This window comes from Emys orbicularis, chromosome 14, assembly GCF_028017835.1.
Source record: "Emys orbicularis isolate rEmyOrb1 chromosome 14, rEmyOrb1.hap1, whole genome shotgun sequence".
Taxonomy (NCBI): domain Eukaryota; kingdom Metazoa; phylum Chordata; order Testudines; family Emydidae; genus Emys; species Emys orbicularis.
Window position 1 is genome coordinate 3,105,603 of NC_088696.1, and position 25,975 is coordinate 3,131,577.

At 53.5% G+C, this 25,975-nt stretch overlaps 1 protein-coding gene across 1 annotated transcript in view; it reads right to left on the reverse strand.

Annotated features, from left to right (window-relative positions):
* Window positions 1-3,369: 3,369 nt before the first annotated feature.
* The window catches only part of TANGO6 (transport and golgi organization 6 homolog), an 87,364-nt gene continuing 64,758 nt past the window's right edge, over window positions 3,370-25,975 (reverse strand). Inside the window, exons 16-18 of the mRNA XM_065416564.1 lie at window positions 20,174-20,325; window positions 13,136-13,249; window positions 3,370-4,104 (exon numbers count right to left, since the gene is read on the reverse strand). Coding sequence (XP_065272636.1) covers window positions 3,928-4,104; window positions 13,136-13,249; window positions 20,174-20,325 — 443 coding nt within the window. The 3' untranslated portion in view covers window positions 3,370-3,927. The remainder of the gene's footprint in view (window positions 4,105-13,135; window positions 13,250-20,173; window positions 20,326-25,975) is intronic.

Here is a 25,975-nt window from a genome sequence, read left to right on the forward strand (position 1 = left end):
CCCAAAGAAGTGCCTCTGCCCAGCCAAAGCTGCAGGAAGGCAGAGCTGGTGCAATCTGGAGAGGGAAAGAGGGCTGGGAAAACCTACTCGTGGGAGCTGATCCTGCAGCAACCTGGCATTCTCCAGCAAGGACAATGAGCGCGCGCTCGGCTGCCGCTTTCCCTCAGTTCAAAGCCCAGACCATAAAGCTATTCTTAGACGCTATAAAATCATTTCTCTAGCCCCCTCCGGCTGTGGCACAGCGCTGCCTGGGGAGCGGAGTTTGCTGGGCAGATCAAGGGACTGAGATCAGAGAACGTTTGGTTTGCCGAGGGTGGGGAGGGGGAGGCAGCGAGGGCTGCGATTCAGCCACACAACACTGGGAGTCCTTGTACCTAGACCTGGGTACAGCTCAGAATTGCATTTCCCCAGGGATCGCTGGATCCGCGCTTAGCAACTGTCACCGGCCTCAACCCGATCCCAGATCTTTAGGCAACAATGGCACTTCCCAGCCGGGAGGAAGGCTGCCGGCCCATCAGCAAGACAGCCGTGGGGATGGGCAAAGAAAGGGCTCAGTGTTTGCCACAGACCCAGCGTGTTTGAAATACCTTCACTCACAGGGATGGCTGGGGCCGAAGGAAACCCGTGGGAAATCTACCCACGTCCGTCTGCTGCTGTGTAAAGGCTCCCAGCCCCCCGGGGCAGTGTCCTGTGCCCTGTGATCACCCCGCTGGCGAGGAGAGTGTGCCAGGTGCTGAGCTGGTGGATGTGGTGCAGGTGTACAAGGGAAGGTGTTCTGGCAAACTCCGCTCTGAGCCAGCATGGCTGCAGATCACCAGAGGGGATGGGGACGGGGACGGCCCTGCATGCCAGCAGCAGCCCTAGGCATCAGGGAATACGGTACCGGTGCTGGGGGGTAGCAACAGAAGCAGGACTGGGTGTGACGGGACATCTAGGGACCTTGTAGCTCATACAAGTGTTTTGCTATCTCCAGGCAGAGACACAGGGGCTTTGGGCTCACACAGACAGGGTGCTGGGTCCAGGCAGGGACCCGGAGGGCTCTGGGCTCAAACAGACAGGGTGCTGGGTCCAGGCAGGGACCGGGGGGGCTCTGGGCTCACATGGACGGGTTCTGGGTCCAGGCAAGGACCCGGGGGGCTCTGGGCTCACAAGGACGGGTGCTGGGTCCAGGCAGGGACTCGGGGGGCTTTGGGCTCACATGGACGGGGTGCTGGGTCCAGGCAGGAACCCGGGGGGGCTTTGGGCTCAGATGGACGGGTGCTGGGTCCAGGCAGAAGCCTCGGGGATCCCAGGTTTTAATGTTTGTTCTCAGGTATTTCTAAGAGGTCAACACGCAGCTGCCCCGGCCCCAGCACTGCCCGGCCCAGCAGAACCTGTGCCAAAGGCAGCTCCTCTCCCTGTGAGGGCAGTTGGCGACAGGCAGAATCTCTGCACTGACCCAGAAAGGCAGGTAGGTGAGCCTGCCGCAGTGCGGAGTCGGGGGGTAGGTAGTGCCTGCCCCGGCTGGAAGCTCTGCAGAGAGATCTCCCATAAACCCGCCCGCCCCAGAGCTAATGGCTCCTCCCCACACGTCCCGCAGCCTCAGAGAGGCTCCCAAGAGAGCCCGGACAGGAATCTTGTCCGGTCGCTGCGCCAGTGAAAGCAGGCCAGCGAGTCACTCTCCACTTGTGCTGGAGGCCGGGGCCCCTGGGTCCCGCCCAAGCAGGAGGGAGGAATCAGACATGCCACAAGCCCCCACCATGTCACTTTTCAATCGAAGGCCCCATTGGTTTGAAGGGAGGCTCTCGGGAGCAGTGGAGCTGGATGGAGCTTTAGCCCCATGCCCAGGACGCCAGCCCCTCCCTGACTCCCCCCGTGCAGCTGATGTGGAGGGACCGGGCTCGGGCCGAAGAGGCGTGCAGGGCTTCGCAAGCTTTCCCCACATCTCAGAGAGGTGTCACGGGGGCTCCCTGCCCCTTCACCAGCCCAGGAACCGCACCTCCTCCTGTGCCCTCCCATTGCCACCACGTGGCAACTACAGCCACTGCCTACGTGGAGGTGACCATTAAGGAAGTGGTCAATGGGTTTGTTTGGTGCCAGGCACTCGAAAATCACCAGTCAGACCCCCCAACACACGAGATCGGCTTCACTCAGGAGAGTTTGACAAAGACTGAACCTGGCTCTGGTTCTTTGTCTTCTGGGGCCTGAGCCGACCTCGCGTTTCCAGCGTTTCTCCACCGCCACGAGGGCCACAAACCTCCTTTTAAAACACACAAAGCTGAGAGGCTCCTGCAGTCACATGGCTCCAGGAGCAGGGCTTCAAGAGCCGAGCTGCCAAGGCTGCTTGTAGGAGGCAGCAGCCCATGCAGCTGCCAGCTCCCCACAGCCCAGCAGCAACCGCCCTCAGCTCTCAGACAGGGCTTCACACCTGCTGCTCCCAAAGCACTTTACAAAGGGAGGGAGATCTCAGCAGGTCTCCACTGGAAAGCTGCCCCTTCCTACCAGCAGAGCGCTGACCTGCTCCCTGGGCAGGGTGGGAGAACACAGGCCTTGCAGGTTTGACGTGGCTGGGCCTGTCTGACAGATCATCGCTAGTGCGGTCTGCGTGCTGCATCACATCCGCCCTGACTGTGCAGCCTTGGGCCACCGGAGGTGTCCGACACCGGGCTGCGTGGACAACTCAAGGGGAAGGAGGGGCTGGATCCTACCTTGCATTTCCCAAGGCACTGTCCAGGTCAATTCCCCTCCCTCCCCTCTGCAAGTGAAAACAAATCCATTTCCTCCGATTTCCCTTCCTCGGGCACATACAGCGCAGGGTGCTCACTTGGGCTGGGCTGAGCTCTCCAGCGTGGTACGGAGGGCCAGCTTCCCCACGCCAACTTAGCTTCTTTATCCAGGGAGAGCAAGAGCATGCTCTGCCGTGCCCCTCCCTCTGCCCACGCAGGTTGACTTTACACGGAGTGACATTGACAGAGGTCCTTTATAGCCAGCTTAGAGGGGCCCTGGCATGACAAGGTTGGCCCACAGTTTAGATATTGTTAAAAACAATGTCAAACATACCCCACGCCCGCCAGGCACCCCAGTGGACGGCTCCTGGGGGCTGTTTTGGGATTTTTAAACCCAGCCCTGCAGCACAGTGCTAATGCCTGAGAGCCCCCAGTGAAGGTCAAATGCATGGAGTGGATAGGAGCGGGCTTCCAGTCCCTGTGTTTCACCACTCGCCGAGGAGCCAGTCCCACGGGCCTGGAGAGGGGCTGTCATTTTAATAAGGTCTCTGCATTTTGAGCAGCGAGTCCCCTCAGTCTGAGCACATGGTGTGTGTGTGGGGAGTTGGGGGGGGGGGGGGGGAGAGACTCTGCACCTGGCAGGCCGGTTGAACCCTCTAGGAGGTACCTGTACCAGAACCGCCCCGATGCCACTGCCTCCTCGCTGTGACGGGCCGGTGGTTTCATTGGCAGCTGTCCCGGTAAACATGAACGGAGGGAAGAGCAAATGGTGGGGTTTTTCCTGCCCTGCGTTTGGGTTCAGTACAAGTTTGGTTTTGGTTTTGAAAGTGACTCCCTGCACGAGTTCCTGGCATGCTCGGCCCTGTGAGCTGTGCTGGCCCCAAGCAATGCTGCAGTCTGCACGGGCAAGGAGCCCTCACTGTGACTTTCTGAGGTCTTGCAGATTCCACGTAGCCGCATTTCTAGCCGAGGCAGACAGGCCAGAACACACGCTGGCAGGCCCCAAGTCACAGCCTGGGGCAGGAGCCGAATTCTAAGCACATCCTACAGCGTGTTAACTGCTCTCAGCAAACTGGAAGGCAGAAGGGGACGAGAGACGAAGCCGTGGGACGCAGGAATCCCGGTCTCTCCTGGCTACGGTGCGCTGGCCCAGACAAGCAGGTGCGACTGGGCTGTGGAAGTTGTGCTGGGGGCACTCGACCCTGCTGGCCTCTCTGTCTTGCTACGGCAGGACCACGAGCTTCTTCTCTAGGGTTTGGGGGGGGAACAAGAACCTCCTCATGATGTCATCGAGCTCCTCCAAGGCCAGCTGGGCATGAAGCGCTGTGACCTCATCACGGTCAGAAACCACCACGGACTTCAGCAGGCGGTAGAGATCCCGCAGCACGTCCCTGAGAACCTGGGGAGAGACGGACACTCAGCACCTCCACATTCGGAACAGTGTCCCCCACTGGGCACAGACCTGTCGCCTTCTGTCCAGCACCCCGGGCTCAGCCCAGTCCCAGGACACTACAGCAAATCACAGCAGTAGGATCACTTGGGCAAATCCCTGCCCCTCCGTGCCTCGGTTTCCCCATCTGCCAGAGAGGGACCATGATACAGCCCCTCCTCTGTAAACCCAGAGCTACAACTGAACTGTGCTCACTCCCCATCGGCTCAGCATCTGCTGTGGGGTTCCCCTAAAACAGGCAGGTGGTGGCTTTTCTCCCCAGGGGCAGTTCCTAGCGCCTCGGCTCGGGGACTGACGCACGTATAGATTAGCCAAGTTGTCTGGCTGGGTGCGTACATCCCTTACTAACCCACTTGCCATGTGATGCGCTGCTCCGTGGGAGTGGTGGCTGCAGCAGGCAGCCAGGCTGCCCCCCCGGGTCAGAGAGCTGCATGAACATCCAGCCGGGCTGAGGGGGGGACGGGGACCAGAGAAGGGTGTGAGCACGTTCATGGGGAAGGGATGCACAGAACCAGGCTTTCCCAGCTTTGGAGCAAGAGGGTCTAGAGCTCTAGGATTTGGGCAAAAGCCTTTCTGGATGCACATATGGGTCAGAAAATCCCAGCTCCCAGTGGTAGATGGAAGTCCAGAGATGCCTGAAAACTCAAAGTCCTTCCCTGCCTTGGTAGTGAGCCTGCTAACGCCTTGGTGTCCATGCTCGTCATGGAAAGGGGCTGCCCCCCGGGGTGGGCTGACAGCAGCAGTGGGCTTGGCTCACACCCAGGGACACTTTCCTACAGTGCTGTGTGATGCGCAGCGCCACATCTACAGTGGCACCAGCCCGCAGGGAGCAGGGCAGGCTCTGGACTGACACACCAGGGTGGTAGCTCCAAGGCCGACCGAACTGGTGCCTGCATTTCCCAGGCTGCATCACTGCTTTGTCCAGACCAGCTGGATCCGAATCCCCTGCAGCTGGACAGCCAGATCACAAGGCTCTGGGGTGGGGCCAGGGATGAGGGGTTTGGGGGGTTCAGGGCTGGGGATTAGGGGTTTGGGGGGGCTCAGGGCTGGGGCAGGAGGTTGGGGTACGGGAGGGGGTCAGGGCTCTGGGCTGGGGATGAGGGGTTTGGGATGCAGGAAGGGGCTTCAAGTTTGGAGGGGGCTCGCCTGCAGGCACCCCTCCCCCAGCTCCTATTGGCCGGGAACCAGCCAATGGGAGCACAGAGCCGGTGCTCAGGGCAGGGGCAGTGCGCGGAGACCCATGGCGCCCCTGCCTAGGAGCTGGATCTGCTGCTGGCCGCTCCCAGGGTGCAGCGCGGTGTTTGAACAGGTAGGGACTAGCCTGCCTTAGCCGGGCAGCACCACTGACAGGACTTTTAACGGCCCGGTCGGTGGTGCTGACCAGAGCCGCTGCGACCCAGTGCCTTACATTCCATGACCCAGAAAACTCCTGCCCTAAATGATCCCCTTCCCCTCCTTGGCTTTTGCACCCTTCGCTTACCCAAAGACTTTATCCCCTGCGCCCCCTCGTCTTCACCGGGTTACCCGATGGCACAGCAAGGGGTGGGAGAGAACTTGTCAATGGCACCGCTTCTAGCAGGGCCAAGCAAGGGCAATGTGCAACGCAATCCCAGCCTGGCTCTGGGAATTCCCAAGAGCAAGAGAACGATTTCCTTTAACACAGGAAAGGCGCCCAAACAAATTCTGCTGCTGGGAACACCAGATAACTGGCAAGGAGAGCGGGGAAGTCCTTGCCCCTGAATAAAAAGGCCATTCCTCAGTCCCTGCATTTACATGAATGCCCCCATGGCAACGCCCACGGCTTTCTGAGACGTAGCCCTGACATGTTTTACCCACGACATAGGCAGCTGTCCACCGGGCTCCTGTGCCAAGTTCCCCTTTCCTCCTCAGTCTAACTTCCGAGCAGGGGAATTCCACCCCCCTGGCAGGGGAATCCAGCAATCAGCAGGAGAGGCCAAGGAGAGAGAGACAAGGTTGGATGCCTTCCTTGGACTGAGAGGCTCCATGACCACCTGCAACCTATCAAAACCTCTCCCTCTGGGTGTATCCCTGTAGGTCACCTGCAACTGACACTGCACCGCCCAGCCTGGGTCCCTGGCCACATGGGGCCAGGCCGTGAGGGGGGCAGACTTTCTGCACTGCTTGTGGGGAGCCAGCCAGCTAAGAATGTGCTACCGGAAGGGTTCGTTTTACACACAACCCAAGGCACTGCCGTCTCCAACACAAATGACATGGACCTTCCACCAGCGCCATCTCCCCTTGCTGTGGAGAGGGATGGGCAGGAAGGCCTGACACGGAGGCAGAGTCCCTCATGTTCACAAGATAAGGGAAGAAGGTGTCCTGTGGGGAAGGGAAGAAACAGGCAAGTCCTTGGGTTCTCACCGGAGCCATAGTTATGCATCAAGAGGCTTGAAAGAACCAGACACTTTGAATGGCCCGGCCCAGCCCGGCCCTCCCTTCCCCAGGGCCTGGTGTTTCAGCTGTTGGCTCTGAAGATCAGAGGGAGAGTGCGCCTCTTCCATGCACAGAGAAACAGGTGCCAACAAAATGTACCAAAAGGGGAGACTCCAGGTACCTGCGGCTGCTGTAGGCCCTGCCCAGCGGAGGTGCTGCGAAGGAAGAGAGGGGCAGCTGGAAAGGACATACACAGCCAGAGGGTGGGTTTGGAAAGGGGATTTTACCAGTCAGGCTCACTGGTGTACAAGCCCCTGGGCTTTCCCCACTTCGCTCTGCATCCAAGCCTTGAATTCGGTGTTTCTGTGGGACCACACGGCTGCTGGTCTTCCCAGCGCAACATGGGGAATCCTGGAGAATGAAGCCCAAGTGGCTGCTGTTATTGCCACTCTCATTTCTCCCCAGGAATGCGGCTGCCCACGCACAAGCGTCCAGGGAAAAGCTGCCAGCATGCCGCGTCCAGGAGCACAGCTTTGCAGGACCCGGGACCCCTCTCCCCCCAGCTACGAAGCTCCAGCACGGTGTGAATGCAACGTTGGCACAGTTACCAACAGGTGCGTCCAGCCCAGGGGTCTCTAGTGCCCTGCAGCTGAAGGGGGAGGAAGCTGTTGTGTAGACCGGGATTCTCCGGGATGCGATACGTTAGAATTCCCAGTACTCCATTCAGTTCATGTCTTATCAAACTGACCCACACATGTGACAGGGCACCTAATCGTCATCCTGAAGACCTGTCTGGGTCTCCCACCACACGCCTGGCTGTGCATGGGGCGGGCACTAATCCCAAGGGCAGCTGGCATCACAAGCCTGTATGAGCGCCACCTACTGCTTTTTGGGGGGAATTTCACCTACTGCACTTTTCATGCCAGACTTGCTCCACCCCCCTTTGCAGCAATAATCCCGCGTCATGCACCTGCTGCACTCACTGAGCACTGAATGCAGGATTTCGGGGTGGCTTTCTAAATGTTTGTGTTTTGGAGGGAGGTGGGAAAGGTGAGGCCCCAGGGAATTTGCTTATGTTGGAATTCTTGGAACAGCAGCTAAGCCTCAGCAGAAACCACTCTAAACCATAACCAATGCAACACCACACCCATGCACACTGTCAAACCTCCTATCCCTCCCCAGTACGTGCCTAAGGCACTACCTCCATTTCACAGATGGGGAAACAGACAGAGGCCCCATAGCAAGTCAGGGACAGAAGGGGGATTAGAACTCAGGAGTTCCTAACTCCTGATCCTGTGCTCAGTCCACTAGGCCACATGCCTCCCTGAATTCAGCAGGCTACCTCAGTAATTTGTACCCCAGCCACCAACTGACATTACAGTCATGCAACAGGCATTGCGCTGCACTGGGATGGTAACCAGCAGCTTGTTCAGGTACAGCAACTTCACTGGAATCCTCCTCCTGGTAAATTGCCATATAATAAATTTTATATAGCATGTTGTTCACACAGGAATAAAACCTCACAAGCAGCCAAACATCAGGGAAGAAATGAAGGGACAAGCACTCCCCCACAGAGAAACTGACACATCTGGCTACAGTGGGACAGATAACCAGGACTGGACAAATCAACTTACCCATGACAAGTGGGAAGCATTCACTGGAACGTGACTGGGCACAGGTAGAGAGAGAGAGAGAGGTGTAGAGGTGTGTGTGTGTGTGTGTGTCTTCAAGTTCTTTATAAAGTAATATTCCCTTGCAAAAGTTGCTAACTCTAATCCTTGGTTGAGGGAGAGGGAAAAACCTTGGAAATATGAACTGAATGTAAAGCAATGCAGTGTCAACTTCCTGAGACTGCAGACAGCTCCAGTGCCTCTGCTGCAACTCACAGCTTTCCCATACTGTAGCAGAGGAGATTAACTCCACCCTGGTCAGTTTCACTGCTGCTATCCAGAATTCTGTAGCTAGCAGTGCAAATGTCAGTTTCACTCTGCTGCAGGAGAAAACTACATATGGGCAACAGTAGAAGTAGATGCTGGTACTATTCACTCTCACTGAGAGAGAACCAAAAATGGAGGCTCAGGGAGGGGGAAAGCTATAGAAATCTGTCCCCACTTGCAGATGCTCTTGTGGGGGTGGAGGGACAAAGAGCAGCTCCTTTTCCCTGTAAGCAGCTAGCAAGAGAAGAAATTATCAGACATCTACTAAGTAGAGCTGGATACAGACAAACCTGCAGTAGGAATGCAAGTAAGCATCCCAGTCAGCACCCAGCTCTCTACCTTCCAGGTTCCAGAGAGAAGCATATTAACCACCCACAGAGCAAATGAATACACAGCCAAAGCACACTGGGAAACTGCCTATGAGTGACAGGAAGCGGTAAAGCAAATGTAGCTGCTGTAATACAGTTGAGATTCAGAGGGGTAGCCGTGTTAGTCTGAACCTGTAAAAAGCAACAGAGGGTCCTGGGGCACCTTTAAGACTAACAGAAGTATTGGGAGCATAAGCTTTCGTGGGTAAGAACCTCACTTCTTCAGATGCAAGACTTGCATCTGAAGAAGTGAGGTTCTTACCCACAAAAGCTTATGCTCCCAATACTTCTGTTAGTCTTAAAGGTGCCCCAGGACCCTCTGTTGCTTTTTACAGTTGAGATTGTGATGCTCTCAATCTCTGGTCAATGGTATCAGCCACAGCAAACCTGCCCTAGCGGCTGAGAGCCCCAGGGGAGGTGGTGTTCCATTCCCAGCAAGAACTGCAACAATACTCAATGCTCTGAGAGCCTGCAGCAGCGAGCACCAGTCCCCGTAGGGCAGCCTGCTGATGCCACACGCTGTCTTGTGGAGGTGGGGGAAGCAGAAAGGTTAGAGGCAGACGGTTAGTGGGGGAGGAGCAGCAGTAGGCAGTGCCCAGGGCAGGGGGGCTGTGTCCATTTGTTTTCTGCCTATCAAGGACCTTGATGACGGTCTTTGAAAGTTTTCAGAGGAATAAAATTAACCTGGATGTGAGTCATCCTCATATAAATGTTCTTTTCATTTGTGCACTACAGTGAACCTCTGTCTATATGTGGAGCACTTACTGGGGGAATAGCTCTGCAAAGGAAACCGGCTGGATCAGCCGATAGCCCATTCTGCAGCCTGCGTCAACACACGCTCAAAAAGGTGTTAAAACAACTTTGGGGGTGGGGGGAGCCATAAGACAACAAAAGGCAGGAAGCTGCTGGGCAGCTCAGGCTGCGCAGGGACCACCAGGAGGTGAATCTAGGACAGTAGCACAGTCTTAACTCGGAAATCCTGAGTTTAATTCTTCTAGCCTCGGCAGTGAGTGCAGCACGTGCGGGGGGTGATAAACGGGGGCTGCACGGGGCTTGGATTGCTTTCCCCGTTCTCTGGGTGTGAGCTACAGGGACCTGCAGGGAGACACCCGGTTAGGAAGCTGCTGCTTGCAAAGGCAGAGCCCCTCCCATCCCCAACAGCAGCAGCCAAGGAGCAGACTCTGTAGCCAGGCCTCAGATCCAGTCCCCTGTTGCCCAAGTGCTCTCTGCAGCCAGGAGTGCGCTTCACGGACACTAAGGGGCTGTCGTGGTTTAGACCCGCTGCTGGGCTGGACCTTGGCGTAAGAGCTGCTGACACCAGTGCACGTTGTCCAATGTGCTGGTGTAAGAGCAGCAAACAACATGCAGCTTCCCAGATGGGATCTGCTCTTTGCCACCAAAACATTAATGACATGGGATTTCTAGTGAACCCAGAGAGACACGTCCCAGATTTGACATATTACCGCATCAGCCTTTACAGTGCTGCGCTGGGTGATACCCACCCACCCACGACAGCGCACAGGTCTGGGGTGCTCTGACTGCCCCACAAAGGGCTGCACTGACAACCTGCCTGGGGTACCAGCACTGCACCTGATTCACATGCCATTGGCGTGGTATCTGCTGTCACTCTCTTAAATACAGAAGTGCAGGTGGTGGAAACTACAGATCCCAGCATGCCAGAAGCTGGGACTGGACAACGGGGATGGATCACTCAAAACTGCTGTGTTCTGTAGATTCCCTCTGAAGCATCAGGCACTAGTCACTGTCAGACAGGATAACGGGATAGATGGACCATTGGTCTGCCCCAGTATGGCCGTCCTTATGTTCTTAATACTCTGTTTTTCCTTGTGGCGGCCAGAAGAGCCAGCTCTCAGCACGATAAGGGGACTGCACACTGGCCACGCCTCACCTCTGCCCAGGCCAGTTCTGTTGTATAACACGCCTACTGCCACTCCTACAGGGCTGGCTCATTCAGCAGGACCGAGCCATTTCTGGTGGCACGACTCCCAGTACTCACTGTATCGCACTTCGTTAGCAGGTCCCTCTCACACCGACCCCGTGAGCCCTCCCCACAGGGTCCCACAAGCAGGAGGCGGGACAGAGCAGCTTGGCACTACCCAGCAGGATTTTATGGCTACAAACCCACTGCGAGAGAAGAATCCAAGGGGCCATGGCAGACAGCAAGGAAGGGCAGCATAGCCTGAAACCGCATGGCTCTCTGCTGCACACTGAAGTGCCCAAGATGATCGGGTGTATGTTATTACAGGGATGGAGCTTGGCTCAGACAGCTCCTGACTTCACAGAAGCACAGTTCAAAGGGGATAAACTAGCGGAAAGTTCAGCATCACCAGTGAAGAACCAACACTGCTCTGACATCTTTGGCGGAGTGGCTGGGTCATTCCACACACAGGCTTTACTAGCGTGTGATAAAGAGCTGGGCTTTCATCCAGAGACAGACCCAAGGCGAGGCAGTCACCACAGTCTCTCCCATGGGTGAGGGCTCACTGGCGCGCTGCAGACTCCCCAGCTGGCTGGGATCTCCCCCTGCATGCAGCCTGCTGTAATAGAGATCCATGCACAGAGAGCAAGCCTCAGCTCAGGAAGCAGTGGAGGGATCTAGGGAGCTCACGTGGATAGCAAGTGCTGCCCATTCTGTGCAGTGTCTCCCCTTCTTCAGGTGCTGGGCCTGCTCCTGACCCCAGCCAGGGGATTCAGAAGAAGTAACCAGCGCCGACATGGCTCCTCTGAGGCTGGTGGTTCCGGGTCGGACCTGCTGCCTACACAGGCATTAAGCCATTGTAACATTAAGGCCCTGGGGTCACACGGGATTGAAGTCACACACTATCTAACCCTTTGACACCTCATCCAGAGGTCACACTGCTCCGTCTGTCCAAGCAATTTTATGGGGAGAGCCAATGATCTCTTGGCCTAAGAGGGTGACTTTCCCAGTGCACCGCCTGCTTGGACAAATGGGGACCCTGGATCCCCACCGAAGCACTACACGGAGGCTGAATCCAATAGTGTCCACATCTTCTAGTCCCTGAACCACCCCCTACGTGCTGGGCTGCGTGTGGGCTTCTTCAGCTGACAGCCTCCCAGCACCACCTCAGCCACAGCAATGCCAGAGTAAACTTCCCCAGGGGACTAATCTATCCCTGGCAGTGCCGGCCCAGCCCCAAGCGCTGTCACCGTCAACAGGACGGGCTTTTTATACACAGTGGACACCAGACGCTGTAGCTTTGGCGGCTTTGCTCTCTCCCACTCTCTGCAAACACACGGAAGAGCAGGGCAACGGAACAGAGCAGCCCGGGGCTAGCAGCATGGCCTGGGTGCTCTCGTATGTCAGAAACAGCACTGATTAGACTGAGTCAGAGATGGGAGTGAAATCTCTGGCCATGGCAGGACGACAGCCTTTGCTACAGTAATGCAGAGAGGTTGCTCTTCATCTCTCCCAAGGAAGGCAGTCACTGTTGCAGAAGCCCGTGCTAAAGCCACTCTGGGGAACGGCCAATACACAGGAGCTGCCATGTAAGCGAGGAAGCTGGGATCAGTGTTAATGCAGAACATTAACAGTGGGTGCTGGGAAGTGGAGGAAGTCTGGCTTTTAGGGTAATTACAGTTCTCTTAATATTTCACCACATCCATGCTGGTGACTCCTGAACAGGTCTGTGCATTAGGAGCCAGGACAGAGGGCTCATGATTTCTAGAACTCCCGGGAATCTCACCGCTGGGGACTGTCACACACAGACAATAAGAGGAGACACCGTCGTGCACTAATCTTAGAGCTCGGCACAGGAGCTAGGCAGGAATCCCTGCAGGGGAAATGAATTCCTAGCTCACCGTTATGCTTTCATTAGCTTTTGCCTAGACATGGAAGTTTACCTTATGAGTTATTAGGCTCCCAAGAGCCACACCTTGGGTTTTACTGCCTGCAACATCTAGAGGAAATGTTTCTCGTAACCCTTCCCAGTGACTCAACACACACAATCAGAGCCTGAACTGCTGTTATCTGGAGATCACGTCAGAGATACCCAGAGAGTTCAGTAAGTTGCTGTCTGAGAGCACATTATGCTCACCAGGCTTGGGATGGGTGTAGTGGGCAGGACCCCTGGGTCTGGAGACACTTGGGAGTTTCCTTGCTCTGTGGCAGGAGCCAGTGTGTTGACTGTAGGCTCCAGGGATAACACGTGATGCATGCCTGTGCCATGGGTGAGGGTCAGTCTGCGAAGAGGCTGCGTGGAGGTACCTGTGGCACTGCTGGGAGCAGGGAGGGAGGCTTACCTCAGTCGCTTTCTCACTGAGCCCACGGAGCAGCACCACCACCACATGGACGGCAGCTCTTCGGACTTCAGCCTCGCTGTCTGTCTTAACTACAGCTGTCAAACAGGAGGTCACCTGGCAGGGCGAACCGGGGCGAGAACTTTGTTAGTGTACGCAGCGCCTTTGCCACACTCCATCGTCCCCACCACAGTGTTGCTGGGCTGGGCTGGGCGGGGGTGCAGTCAGGAACCCATCAGTACACCCACACGTGACGTGGAAAACGTATCAGTGACCGTAACATGCAGATCCACAAAGGCATGGCGTGTACACAGCAGGAAAAACGCCACAGCAACAGCCCCCAGGGCCTGCCCACCTGCAGCTCCAGAGTGGGCAGGAGAACTTGGGGCAGAAACAAGCCCATGGAAACCAAGGCAGACCTGACCCAGCAGGCTAGAGCACACCCCATGACATGGGTCTTTACAGAAGCTGCAGGCAAAGGGGGCTGTGTCAGGAGTGGAAAGAAGGGAAGCCCCATGTTATGCTGCTCTCCTGCCTTTTCTGCCAGCTGAGGTATGGGGCTGCTCATTCAGCGTTTCCTGCTGATGTGGGGGGATGACGTCCCATTGCCTGCGATTTCAGGGGATGGGACTGGGGGAAATCCTCTGGCCTCTCAAGCTGGCTCCCTACATTTTCAAACCCAGGTGCCTAAAGTTAGAATCCTAAATAAAAGTGACGAATTCTCAAAGGTGCTGAGCTCCTGAGACTGCCACTGACTTCAGGTTTCAGAGTAGCAGCCGTGTTAGTCTGTATCCACAAAAAGAACAGGAGTACTTGTGGCACCTTAGAACGTTCCATTCTATGCATCCGAAGAAGTGGGCTGTAGCCCACGAAAGCTTATGCTCTAATAAATGTGTTAGTCTCTAAGGTGCCACAAGGACTCCTGTTCTTTTTACTGACTTCAGTGAGAGCCGGGTCATTTAGCACCTTTACATAGGTCAATTTAGTGGCCTAAATGTGGATTTGGGCACCTAACTTTAGGCAGATTTGATTAAATGTGCAGATGCCACTAGGCTCCCCATGGATTGGGAGGGGCTTTGCTCCTGTGTTGTCAGGGCAACGGGGGCTGCAAAGCTGAGCTAGGACCCAGGAAAGCAGCAGAGACTGTGCGACGAGAAAGCTGTTGTATAACAAAGGATTCTAAGCATGGCCCAGTCACGTAGTCCCCGCTCCTTAGAAGGGTTGAGAAGGAATGCTACTTGCCTAGGCATTTATTAGGTACCTCGTGGCCTCTGAATTGCTCACTGGCACAAGACTGGTTTTGGTTCATCTATTCCCTTGTTTGGGCATTGGCATCCATGATGTCTGCATTTCTCTGGGCCACTGGATGGCACTGCCATTCCCTCCCCCAGGAGGCGGCACTCTCAGCGGCAGTGCCAGATATCGTGGGTCGTAGGTAAACACTGGGTATTTTATTATTAAAAACCCCTGTCGGACACTGCAGATGATTATGATCCAGAGCAGGTCCCGAAGAGCCTGTAATACAGACTGACCAGCCCGAAGGGTGTGTCGCTGGTATCAAGTAGGTGAAATGGGGGGCACAAATTGCTTGAGTGAGACTTCCTGGAACAGCTACATCTAAAAACCTGTGAGCAGAAACTGTTGCCCAAAAGGAAAGTGCCTCATGCAGAGAACCTGGGCAGGCCTGGACCACTCCTTTAGAGAGCGAGTGAATCTCCAACTTGAGGAGAGACACTTCACTTGCACAGGGATTCGCTGTGCAGACTGCGTGTTTCTCTGCTGTTAAGCAGGCAGGCAGAGTTGAAAGAGCCTAATTAGATAATCAGCAACAGCAGGGAGAGTTCGCACAGCTAGCATGTTCCTGAAATAGCTGACATGCGGTGCATTGGCATCTTGTCAAATGCTGTCACTACCAGATCGATGCGTGAGCAGAAGCAGGAGGGAAATATTCATTACATCTTTCTGACTGTCTTGCAGAAAGGCGTGCTTGCCAGCTGCTTGCGTTCACTCTGCTTTGGCATTGCTGCTGACCTCACAGCTTCTAGCCACACCAATGCGTCTGCTTGCCTCTGATGCTAGCCGGTCCCCCAGAAACGTATGGGCTAAGAAGGGTTTCTCAGAGCAGCCTGTGAACAAGTGGTGGGAAAACTGTCTCAGCAGTTCACGGGCAGAGGTGGACCAGCAGAGAGCTGAACAGCAAAGTCCTACAAATCCCATCCCAGTTCACGACCCGGTGTGTCTCAATAGCCCCGCTAGGTGTGCTTGTTTTGAATCATGCCTGGGAGCATGACCTGCCTTCCTCCTCACATGTGCTGCAATAGTTCCGGGGAGATTTTAACCCACCTGCCTCCCGCTTTGGGGCAGAGACAGACCCAAATCCCCAACATCCAGTGCACACTGCACCTGTGCCTAAAGCTGTTCTCCTCCAGTACATCCCAGCTTTGCAAAGCACGACCTGACATTAACAGACATGCTACACTTTCCGTGGCTGGTTGGCGCCATTTCCAAACAGAATGGAAAAAGAGCATCAGCAATTTGTATCAGTATGAGAGTATCAGCAATTTGTTCAAGGACAGTGCCTAGTCCTCCCGCGCCCTGGAGAGTGCATCTCACAGAGGGGCTGGCTGCTGCAATGCCTGCTGGACTCCCGCCTGCTGCACAGCCAGACGGGACTTACACTGCAGCAGCAGAGGGGCTGCACCACACCTGTCCACATACTTCTTCAGGCCAGAGACTAAGGGCTCAGGGGAGAATGGAGCTGGAGCCAGGGCTTAAAGTGATCTGGAAGCACCCACAACAGGCCTGCGCTAGTCTCACACAATTGTAGGGCTCTGACAGCTTGTTTCAGGCACATTCATAGTGCCCACTCACTCACCAGCGAGTGGGTCACCTTCAGGGGCAGGGTGGGGGGCTGTGGCCCTGCAGGACTCAGCCCTAGTGCAATCTCTGGACAGAGCTCCTCAGCCCTTCAATCCTTGGACCACCTGAAACACAGAACGACTGGAGCTCTACCCGAACAGTAACAAGATCCCCCCGGCTTCCCACCCCAGGGACTATCTGCCCCAGTGATTCTTCTGAAGCTGGCGGGGAGATGGGAGCCTGCTGCCTAGCACTGTGTGGGAAGGCACAGCCCAGGTTTAAGCCAACACGGTGTTCATATGGGACCATAGAGCTCACAGGGTGTATTTCTACAGAAACCCTGGAAAAGCAGCTTCTTCGAGCACTGTGGGAATGCCCCGGCCCCCAGGCTAAACTTGGTGTCTCCGCACTGCTCTCAGCCCTTACGCTTACATCCAGAATTCACGCAGGCTGGCACCAACCCAGCCAATCCCCAGGAAGAGCCTGTGCTGGGCAGCAACTCACGAGCAAAGGGGATTGTAGAGAGCCTCCCGTGTCTGCAGCAGTGCTTCTCCCTTCCCTGAAGCACTTCCACCTGCCTTTGGGTCTGAAAAGGGATCAGACCAACCGGGCACGGAACAGAGGTGACCTGCTTGTCCTCTGGCATGTGCTCACACCTCTGCCTGCCTCCTATGAGCACCTGCCTCAGCCACATCCTTCTGCTCAGTCAGCGGGGATGGGGCTGATCTCAGCATGCCTGATGTCTATCGCTTTTAAACTCATTAACAGTCTGCTCATTCCAAGGAGCATTACCGCAGGCCTCATCTCTGCTCTGTAAACCCGGCGCTGCCTAATGACTGCGCTGACACGTCTCTGTGGAAACCTACAGCGCGTGCCACTGACCGTGTGGGGCTGACGGTGCCCTGCCAGGTGGGCTCATTTATCAGCATTTCCTCAGCACTCGTCGCCATAGTACCGGAGCGGCTCACAATGATACGGCCCCTCCCTGCTCCTGGGTGGTGGTTCTAAATCACATTCATTTCTGTCAGCCCAACACAATGCCTTGGGAGAAGAGGCCCTGAAGACTGCAGTGCACTATTCCAGGCACCTCAGCTTCCGAGTAGGAAGCACAGAGAAAGCAGTATCAGCACCTGGCATAGGCCACGAGGAGAGATTCCTAGTTCTCAGCACCCTGGGAGACTAGAGCTCAGTTCAGTCTCATCCCGGACACAGGCCACAGGACTGGGAGTGTCCCTGCTTTGCACTGGATGGCGCAGAGGCAGGTGCCCTGGCCTTTACTATGGAGATGCTGGATGCAAAGAATGTGTGTGAAGGGGAGGAGAGGCTGGAGCATGGCATGGGCTTGATGGGCAACACTTCCATTTCAGCAAAGGTGCCAGGGAGCTTTGCTTTTATGCAAATGAGGTTGATCCCTGGGATCCCGGCTGGTTGCCAGGCCCACCCTCACTATCTCTCTGGGCAGGCCGTGGCGTCACTGGGCTGCCAAAACACCTGAGCCCTGTGGTCAGAGAGGGCACCTCATGGACACTGCTGAGCAGGCAACGGAGCTGCTACAGAGCTGCACCCAATGTCCTCATCTCTTGTCCACGGAGCTAGTCACGGGGCTCTAAGCTGCAGGAACACGGCTCTGTTATTTATATTACCACAGTGCCTTGGGGCCTAGTCATGGAGAAAGGACCCATGTTGCTAGGCACTGTACAAACACGTGGTCTCTGCCCCAAAGAGCTTACAGTCTCTAGTGTAGCAGTTCCCAAACCAGGGAGGGGGAAAGGAGTATACAGCTGTCTGGTCACATGGGGCTGGCTCTTCTACTCCAATATAATAAAGACTAGCAGCTGGATACAGTGAGAAACACGAGCAAAATATTTAATGTTATTTTCATGTACGTGATTAATCCAGTTACCACAGAGGTGTGTGAGCACAACTGGAAGGGAGGTGAGGGCTGGTGACGGCAAATGGGAAGGGAAGGAAACACACAGCTCCCCGGATCCTCGTGTGCAAAGGGTGCTAACGTGGAATGACATTTGCCAGTTCACTACTTGATCTGTGTGTGAAAGTGTTCTTCACACATGCCTACTGAGAGGCCATTGTTGGTTTGTTTGTTCCTAAACAATTAAAGCCCTGGACCATGCACACACCTGGGCTGCACATGCCTTCCAGAGAAAGGAGTGATGTGTGGGAAGGGAACAGCTCTGGGAATGGCCTGTTTGCAGATACACTGGCTGTACAAGCACAGTCTTCTGGGCCTCAGCAGCGGTCATGGCTGAGTGAGTGACACGGTATTCCTGGGTTTAGTGCCAGAGTAGCAGGTTCACTGCCTCCAACACACCAAACAGTTACAATCAGCCAGGGAAAAACGAGAAACTCACCTCTGGCCCTGAAAAAACTTCAAGGGAGAACAGCAGCTGGGGAAACTCCACCTTTGTTGTGCCTCTGATATAAACGCACCTTGCCTAAAGCCTTTCATCAAAGTGCACAGACTGCAGCACCCCAGCCACTAGGATAAAACTGGCACTGAATTCTCCTCTTTTGCAGCAATGAAAAGCATAATGAGATGCTATTAACTGGGAAGAGGTGCCTGTAGCAGGTACAAAATATGCTTTAAGGTCTTGTACTACAGTGAAATTATTAGAGGCAGGGCTGGTAGTCTGACACTTCCCATTATAAGACCCTGTTTTCAGTTGCCAAACTAACTATTTGGGCTGAAATTTTCCATGCCAGGGGTCTGCCTCAGACTGAATTAAAGTACCAACAAAAATTGTTCAGCTGATTCAGAGAAGAAGATTAGGGAAAAATACATTGTTTTGCCCATGTTTAAAATATTCTTTCCGTTGTTTAATTGAGAAGCTATATTGCCTCCACGTCTGACAGCAAGGGCTTGAAACGTGGCAGGGATGGTGGCTTCACCCAGTGTTAGAGCTGGGCACGCTGCTGTTCCTGTGAAACGCCGCCCAGATTTGGTAAAGTGACAGGCCACTGGAAATGCTCAGTTTGCACATGCTCTGAAGGGACAAATTCTCTGAAGATTCTGTCTGCACTGAGCATGCTCCAGTTCAGGGCCACAGAGGCTGAACAGGACTTTCCTGGTAAGTGTTGTTCCCAGCTGCCGGGGAGCACTGTGGTGCTGGGTACCGGACTGACAGGGAGACTCCCTCCTGTGTTTCCAATGATCCACCTGCCAGGCAGGCTGGAGGAAGAAGTTGCCTGACTTGAATGCAGAGGGGACAAGAGCTGAACATGTGAGAGGGGCAGCAGAGGGGGCGAAGTGCTGGGGGCAAGACTGGGAACTGGGGAGTGGGAAAACAGGTGAGTGGAAGACTGAGATTAGACAAGGAATCTAGGGGCAGGGATGACTAGGACTGGCTAGGCAAGGAGTCGGGGGGGCGGGAGGGAGAGACGAGACTGAGGTGAAGAGTCAAGGAAGAGTGACTGGGAGCTGTGGGGGAGACACTGGGGACCAGGAGAGGGGGAAAGGGGTAGGGAGAAAACTGAAATTAGACACAGTGTCAGGGGTGGGAGACTGGGATGAAGCGCCAAGGGAGGGAGACTGGGAACTGGGACTCAGAAGGTGAGCTGTATTCTGTATTCAGAACCGGACTTGAACAGCATGCAGTAAATAGGACCTGGAGTCACACACCAAACAATTAGGATAAAACAAAATCTCGAATAGCTGCTCATTCAGCGTGCACCATCCATCCTGTGCACTGAATGAGGCAGGGTCCTATGGAAACAGCAGCATGGGGTCACCTAATTAAAGACTATGTTATAATGCATACATACAAGGGGGCCAAATCAAGGTTATAGGCAACCTTGATTCTGGCATTTCTTAACCTGAGTGCTTGACTCTGCAACCTTTACATTCTTTTGCATGTATAAACAGACAGAAATGGGAGCTCCCAAAGACCTGTATTCAAAGGACATACTGCTCTCAGGGTATAAACAGGCCTCCTCATTCCCATCTCAGCCAGCACGAACTGTTTCTAAGACTAGGAACCTAAAAACGCACCTGCAAGATATGCAGCAGGCCTAGGAAGGCTCCTCCTCCACCGATCCCAGGCCTCCACTCTGTGGGAGAGGGGTCGGCAGGAAGGCACCTGTACCGGTGTCATTAAGGCTGCTCTCCAGTGGCAACAGATAAAGCTAAAGTGTCTATTATATAGGGGAGATGTACAGTGTCAATACCTCCTGAACCACGGAGCCCAGCTGGAAGTGAAGTCTCTGACACAGCTCTCCCAAGTTGGACAGACTGCTAGCCCTCAGGGTGCTATCCGGGTCTCTTGCTCCTCTCAGGAAGGCATGAATCAGAGGAGCTCTGTACTGGCAGCTCATGTCCCCTGCAGGAGAGAGAAGAAGAAAGCACAGGTTTAAGGAGATTTGACAGGTTTCAAAAGCAAATAGTTTAAAGGCCAGGAGATGCTTCCACTAGTAGGAAAGACTTTTCAGAACTCCTTTCCCGCTATGTTGAGCCCATTCCTGGTGCAGTATTGAAAAGCCCTTGCTCCAGTTCAGTCTTTTTAGTTGCTGGCATTAGATATTAGTGGGTCTAATAGTTTTAACCCCTTCATGACTGTTGGAGCATGGCTGTGTTCCTGTGCCATGCTTTCCTAGAGTTCCAGGATGTAGCTCTTAAGCAGCTTCTTTCCTAGATAATGCAGGTGAGCCGGCGATCACGCGTGTTCCCACTGGCAACACACCACTGTGATGTCTCTGAGACGGGGGCTCTGCAGACCTAGTCCCTAGAGTGGATCATCAGCCTTCTGTGTAATCTGAAGCAGAGACCTGCGTCTGGGGCTTTCACTCTGCTGCGCGTGTTCTCAGCCAGTGCCATTTCCGGTACCGGCTGAGGGCCGACTCCATCAGGAGAAGCTTCAAACGATAGGCCTGGGTCTAAAGCTCCTGCAAATTGAGCACTTGTCTGTCTGATGACCTTCTCCCAGGCACTTAAGACAAGCAGCGTCGCCTCTGGGGACAGGTTTCGCACACCTCTCACATGACTTAAACCCCTGCGACAGAGGCCTGCCCCGGTGTCTGGGGAAAACTGGGGGGGACGACCCCCCAAACTAAGCGTAGCTAACTATGAAACTACAAACTACTGTAACTATAACTCTGTGAAACTATTTACAACTAAGAAAAGGGGAACCACTAGGTAGGTACTTGTGAATGCAAGAGACTGAGCTGCTCCAACGATTGTCACGGGCAGTACGAAGGAACTGAGCAGGCGGCGGGTCGGCAGGGACCTATAGACACTTCCATGAAGGCGCCACTCCAGTGGGCTCCGCAGCCGACCCGATGGGTACCGCTAGGGGAAAAACCTTCCGACGATCGTGCATGCGGCATGCGCACACCTATTGGAATGTGCATGAGCAATCACTCGAAGAAGAGTGAATGGTTCAGAGTGGGCAAAGTGAGCACTGTTGTCTAGTCCTTCATACTACGAGGGCAAGGGGACGCACACAGCTGAAACACACCATAATTTAAAGTTGATAAAAAGGGTTTTTTTAATAAAAAATGTGCCAAGCACAGTTATCGTGCAGGACTAGCTGCCACAAGATACCACAGGCTCAGCAGCAGTCACACAAAGATTTAACACTTCTATGAAGAACAAGAAGAACATCCACTATTACAGTAGGCAGGATAAACCCGGGCTTTGCTGCCAGACATAAGCCAACCACATTCTCCATAAGCCCATGCATTCTCCAGTTCTGAACAGCAGATGGCTTGTACCAAGGACTGGCTTCCGTAACAGAGGACCAGAGGTGGGGTGTTCTCAAGAGCGCTTCTCAATGCATTTCCAAGTCATTCTTAACTTCACCTCTCTTTGGAGTCAAAGTGATTCCCTCCCAGTTCAGACAGCAGCGCAGAACACACAGCGTTCTTGTGATGTTGCACCCCATAAAGCTTTATAGAAATATGCTTATGAGTGTAAATATGACATAACTGGAATATGTTTTATGCTAGATATGCCATGTAACAGATCTTTGCAAAGGTTATGATCTACTGAATATATTCATCCTATTTGTAGGCATGTATCATTTTCATATCTGAAGTTATGAGCGTTGGCTCTATGCTTGTATTTAAAGTGTTTGCTGTAGGAAGCACATAAGGCAGATTTGGTCAACATAGTGTGAAGGGGTTATTCAAGTAATTGGGAGTACTTAGCTAGCAATGGACTTTGGGAGACGCCAATCCACATCTGAGCTTTCTTGGGAATCTTCAAACTAACATGTAAACAATGGCGTTGGCCTGCAAAAAGCGGAATCATTCATAGACATGAGACTTGCCCAGGTGGCTACAGACTCCATCTCGTTACTGTGATTTTGCACAGGAGAACAAAGGGGTTTCCGCCCACAAGAGAAAGAATATAAAAGGCCCTGGAAACCCCTCCATTTTGTCTTCAGCTGGCTCAAAGATAGCCTCTCCACCCCAAAGAGATGCTTGAAAGAAACTGGAACAAAGGACAGTAACTACGGGGGTGTGAGTGATTGCTGGACCCAGACTAGGAAGGAGTCTAGTCTGTGAAAGAAGCTTATTGGAACATCTCTGAGGGTGAGATTTACCTGCATTTAGTTTCCTACAGTATTAGGCTTAGACTTGCGTGTTTTTGTTTTATTTTGCTTGGTAATTTACTTTGTTCTGTCTGTTACTACTTGGAACCACTTACATCTTACTTTTTATATTTAATAAAATCACCTTTTGCTTATTAACCCAGAGCAAGTAATTAATTCCTGGGGGAGCAAACAGCTGTGCATCTCTCTCTATCAGTGTTATAGAGGGCGAACAATTTATGAGTTTACCCTGTATAAGCTTTATACAGAGTAAAACGGATTTATTTGGGGGTTTGGATACTATTGGGAACTGGGTGTCTGGGTGCTAGAGACAGGAGCACTTTCTAAGCCATTTTCAGTTAAGTCTGCAGCCTTTGGGGGACATGGTTCAGACCTGGGTCTGTGTTTGCAGCAGGCTAGCATGTCTGGCTCAACAAGACAGAGTACTGAAGTCCCAAGCTGCCAGGGAAAACAGACACAGAGGTAGTCTCAGCACATCAGGTGGCAGTCCCAAGGGGGTCTCTGTGATCCAACCCGTCACAGTTGTATCAAGGTGTCACAGCCTGGACTGCTCACTGGCATCCTCCAATTCTACACAGACAGACTTCGGCCAGTTACTGGTAGGGTTAACACCACTGCAGAGTTCTGGGAACACCATAAACTAAAGCAATTGTGCCCTCGCACTACATGGTTGCCCATCTGTAATATTTTCTCTGTCCATTACATTTTCAAACAAGCCCCTTCGTGCTCTCTCTCATTCTGCCTCTCACATTTTGGAGGAGCTCCCTGGAAACATTGCAAAGCTACCTCATGATCCCCCTTCAAATCACTCCTTAAAACTCTCCTTTGCTGGCACATCTACAAACACTTGACAACGGTTCGGCTGCTGGGTGTGCTGAGACGACACCGGTCATGCTGATCAGCACTGTCTCCGTGTACTTCCCTGACTCTGTCTCCATCTGTTTCTCTTGTCTTATACTTAGGATTGTCAGCTCTTTGGGGCAAGGACCAGCTCTTTGTTTTGTGTCTGTACAGCGCCTAGCACAAAGGGGTCTTGGTCCAGGACCGGGGTCCCTAGGCACTACGCTAATACAAATAATAAATAAAAGAATGCTATGTTCTTTGTTCTGGAATTCACACACTGTACCATGCAGCAAAGATGTCTATACCCCTGGAGGTAACCGTGTAGGGTTTTCTCTGTACTGGTCAGCAATGGTAGGCTGGCATCGCCCTGGCCTTGCACTGAAAGGCCCATGCCATTGAGGGAAAACTAATTACTATGGCTCTCTCTTGCTAAAGCCAGTGACAACACCAGCCGGTTGGTAGATTAGTTACTGAATGAACAGAGCAGCTTCCCCTCCCCCTGCAGAGCAGGGCGGATAATCCCTGACTAACCAGAGGAAATGTCTCCCCTGACATAGCTGTGGCAGATTTAATGTGCCTGTGATGAAAACCCACTGCAATGATGTAAATCCTTCAGGAAACTTCAGAGAGGGAAGGGAAGAGCTTTTTCCCCACTTGCCCCATCCGAAATGGGGCTTGTTGATAAGCAGGGTGCAGCCACAGTGATTCAAAGTGACACACACACCAGCATCAGGTTACACAGATTCTGTTCGCTTTTCTAGTACTTTCAGCCGGCTAACAGATCTCAACTTGCCTTGAACTATCTGCTGCCAAGCGCCAGAAGCAAAAATGCTACTTTATAATAAGGCTGAGACAAGGAGCTAAAGCTGGTGCAAACAAGCACTCATTGGATGGGAAGTGTGTGCGCCACACGGTCTGAGGCAGTGGCAACTGTCACTTACAACAGCCTGCAACCAAGGGCTCAGCCCTGACCTCAGATAGAAAAGTAGCCTAGCGCTGCATCTCCTGTAGAGTCCAGCACCAGAGGTGATTTTTCAACCAAGCAGTGAGATGCGCCTGCTACCCAAGATGAGAATTCAGCCCTAACTGAGCAGAATATAGCGCAAACGGTTTCTCCTCCGAGTCAGCTGAGTCTGTCCCATAATTGACACCAGCTGGGTCACAGCAGGAGTGGGAAGGGGAGAAGTCACCATTTAATTTGTCTATGCTGCATGTGGATCCACAAGATTTCCACCTCCACTGCCTCCAAGCCAAACAAGGGAGTGTGTAGTACGGTACAGAACGAATGGCACGGTCCCTGGAAATAAACCCAGATTTCCACAGTCACCAACTGACTGCGTTTCCCGACTGACCCTTCTGTCGGGACGGGGCTGGCCTGGCCAGGCCAATTACTGAGGAACAATTCATCAGAGTCTCCGCTGCTGTAGAAATCTGGTTGATTGTCTCACACTCTGGGGCTTTTATGCCAGAAATGTACCCTCCCTCTGCACCGGTCAGCTCTTGCCAATCTGTCATTGCTACTGCCAGCACCACCGGGAGGGGGAGGGGATGGTTTAAATTGTTTATTCCTTTTTATAATTTTGCATCATTGTCCTATTAGTTGTCAGTGATTTTCTGGTACTCGTCATCTAGTGAGTGGCCAGTTGTTGGCTGGACAGGGCCACCAGGAGGTGCCCAACAGTACTCTGCTGGAGCGCCATGATTAGCTGAGAGGATCACAACCCTGAGCCCTAGAGCCATGGTTACTGCAGCAGCAGCAGAGACAGAGATCATTTATTTGTAACCAGTTACAGCCATAAATTCAGGGTATAATATCCTGCTGAAGGCAATGATCAACTGATTGGACTTTTATTCTGTATTGAGGCTCCTGTTCCAGCCCAGAGTGCTACAGTTTAACCTGCCATGAAAATCGTTTTCCATTGTCTTGAGGGCAAATGGGAAAGAATGATGTGTCCTCTCGTTCCTCTGGAGCTGCTGGGAGGCTGAGAACTGGCTCACTGGCTGCCTCCGCACTGTGCACGTACTACCAGTGTTAAACCACCTTCATGCTGAAGCAAGCTCTCAGTCTTGATGCGACATGTGAGTGCAGCATCAGTAAAGCACTCACTGGATGGGCAGGCCGCATACATTTCTACAATCCTCCCATAGTTCTGCTTTCCTGGTTTGTGCACACGCAGCACCGAAATCCATATTTCTCAGTGTCCCATGCACTTTGGAGAACATTAGGCCATTACTGTTCTTATCTGAGAGAGTTCAGATCCCTGGTCACCTGGATAGGCACAGCCTGAGCAGGGGTAGCACAAGCTTCCCACCAGTTGCTCCCCAGACCTACTCTTAGATCTCAGATCTGAACAGAAAGACCTCAACTAGGGGCAAGAAAGATTCAGTCTTCATGGCTCTTCAGCGCTTGGCTTCTCTGCCAAGGGTGACAATTAATGTCATTTGTAATGTGAGCACTTGTGCACTGAGACCAACCACCGGCTACCAGCTAGTAACAACTTTTGCTCCCGACCAGCCAGCTAAGGGCATTCCGTTCAGCACTGCAGTGACACACCCCATTAAGACAGACAGACCA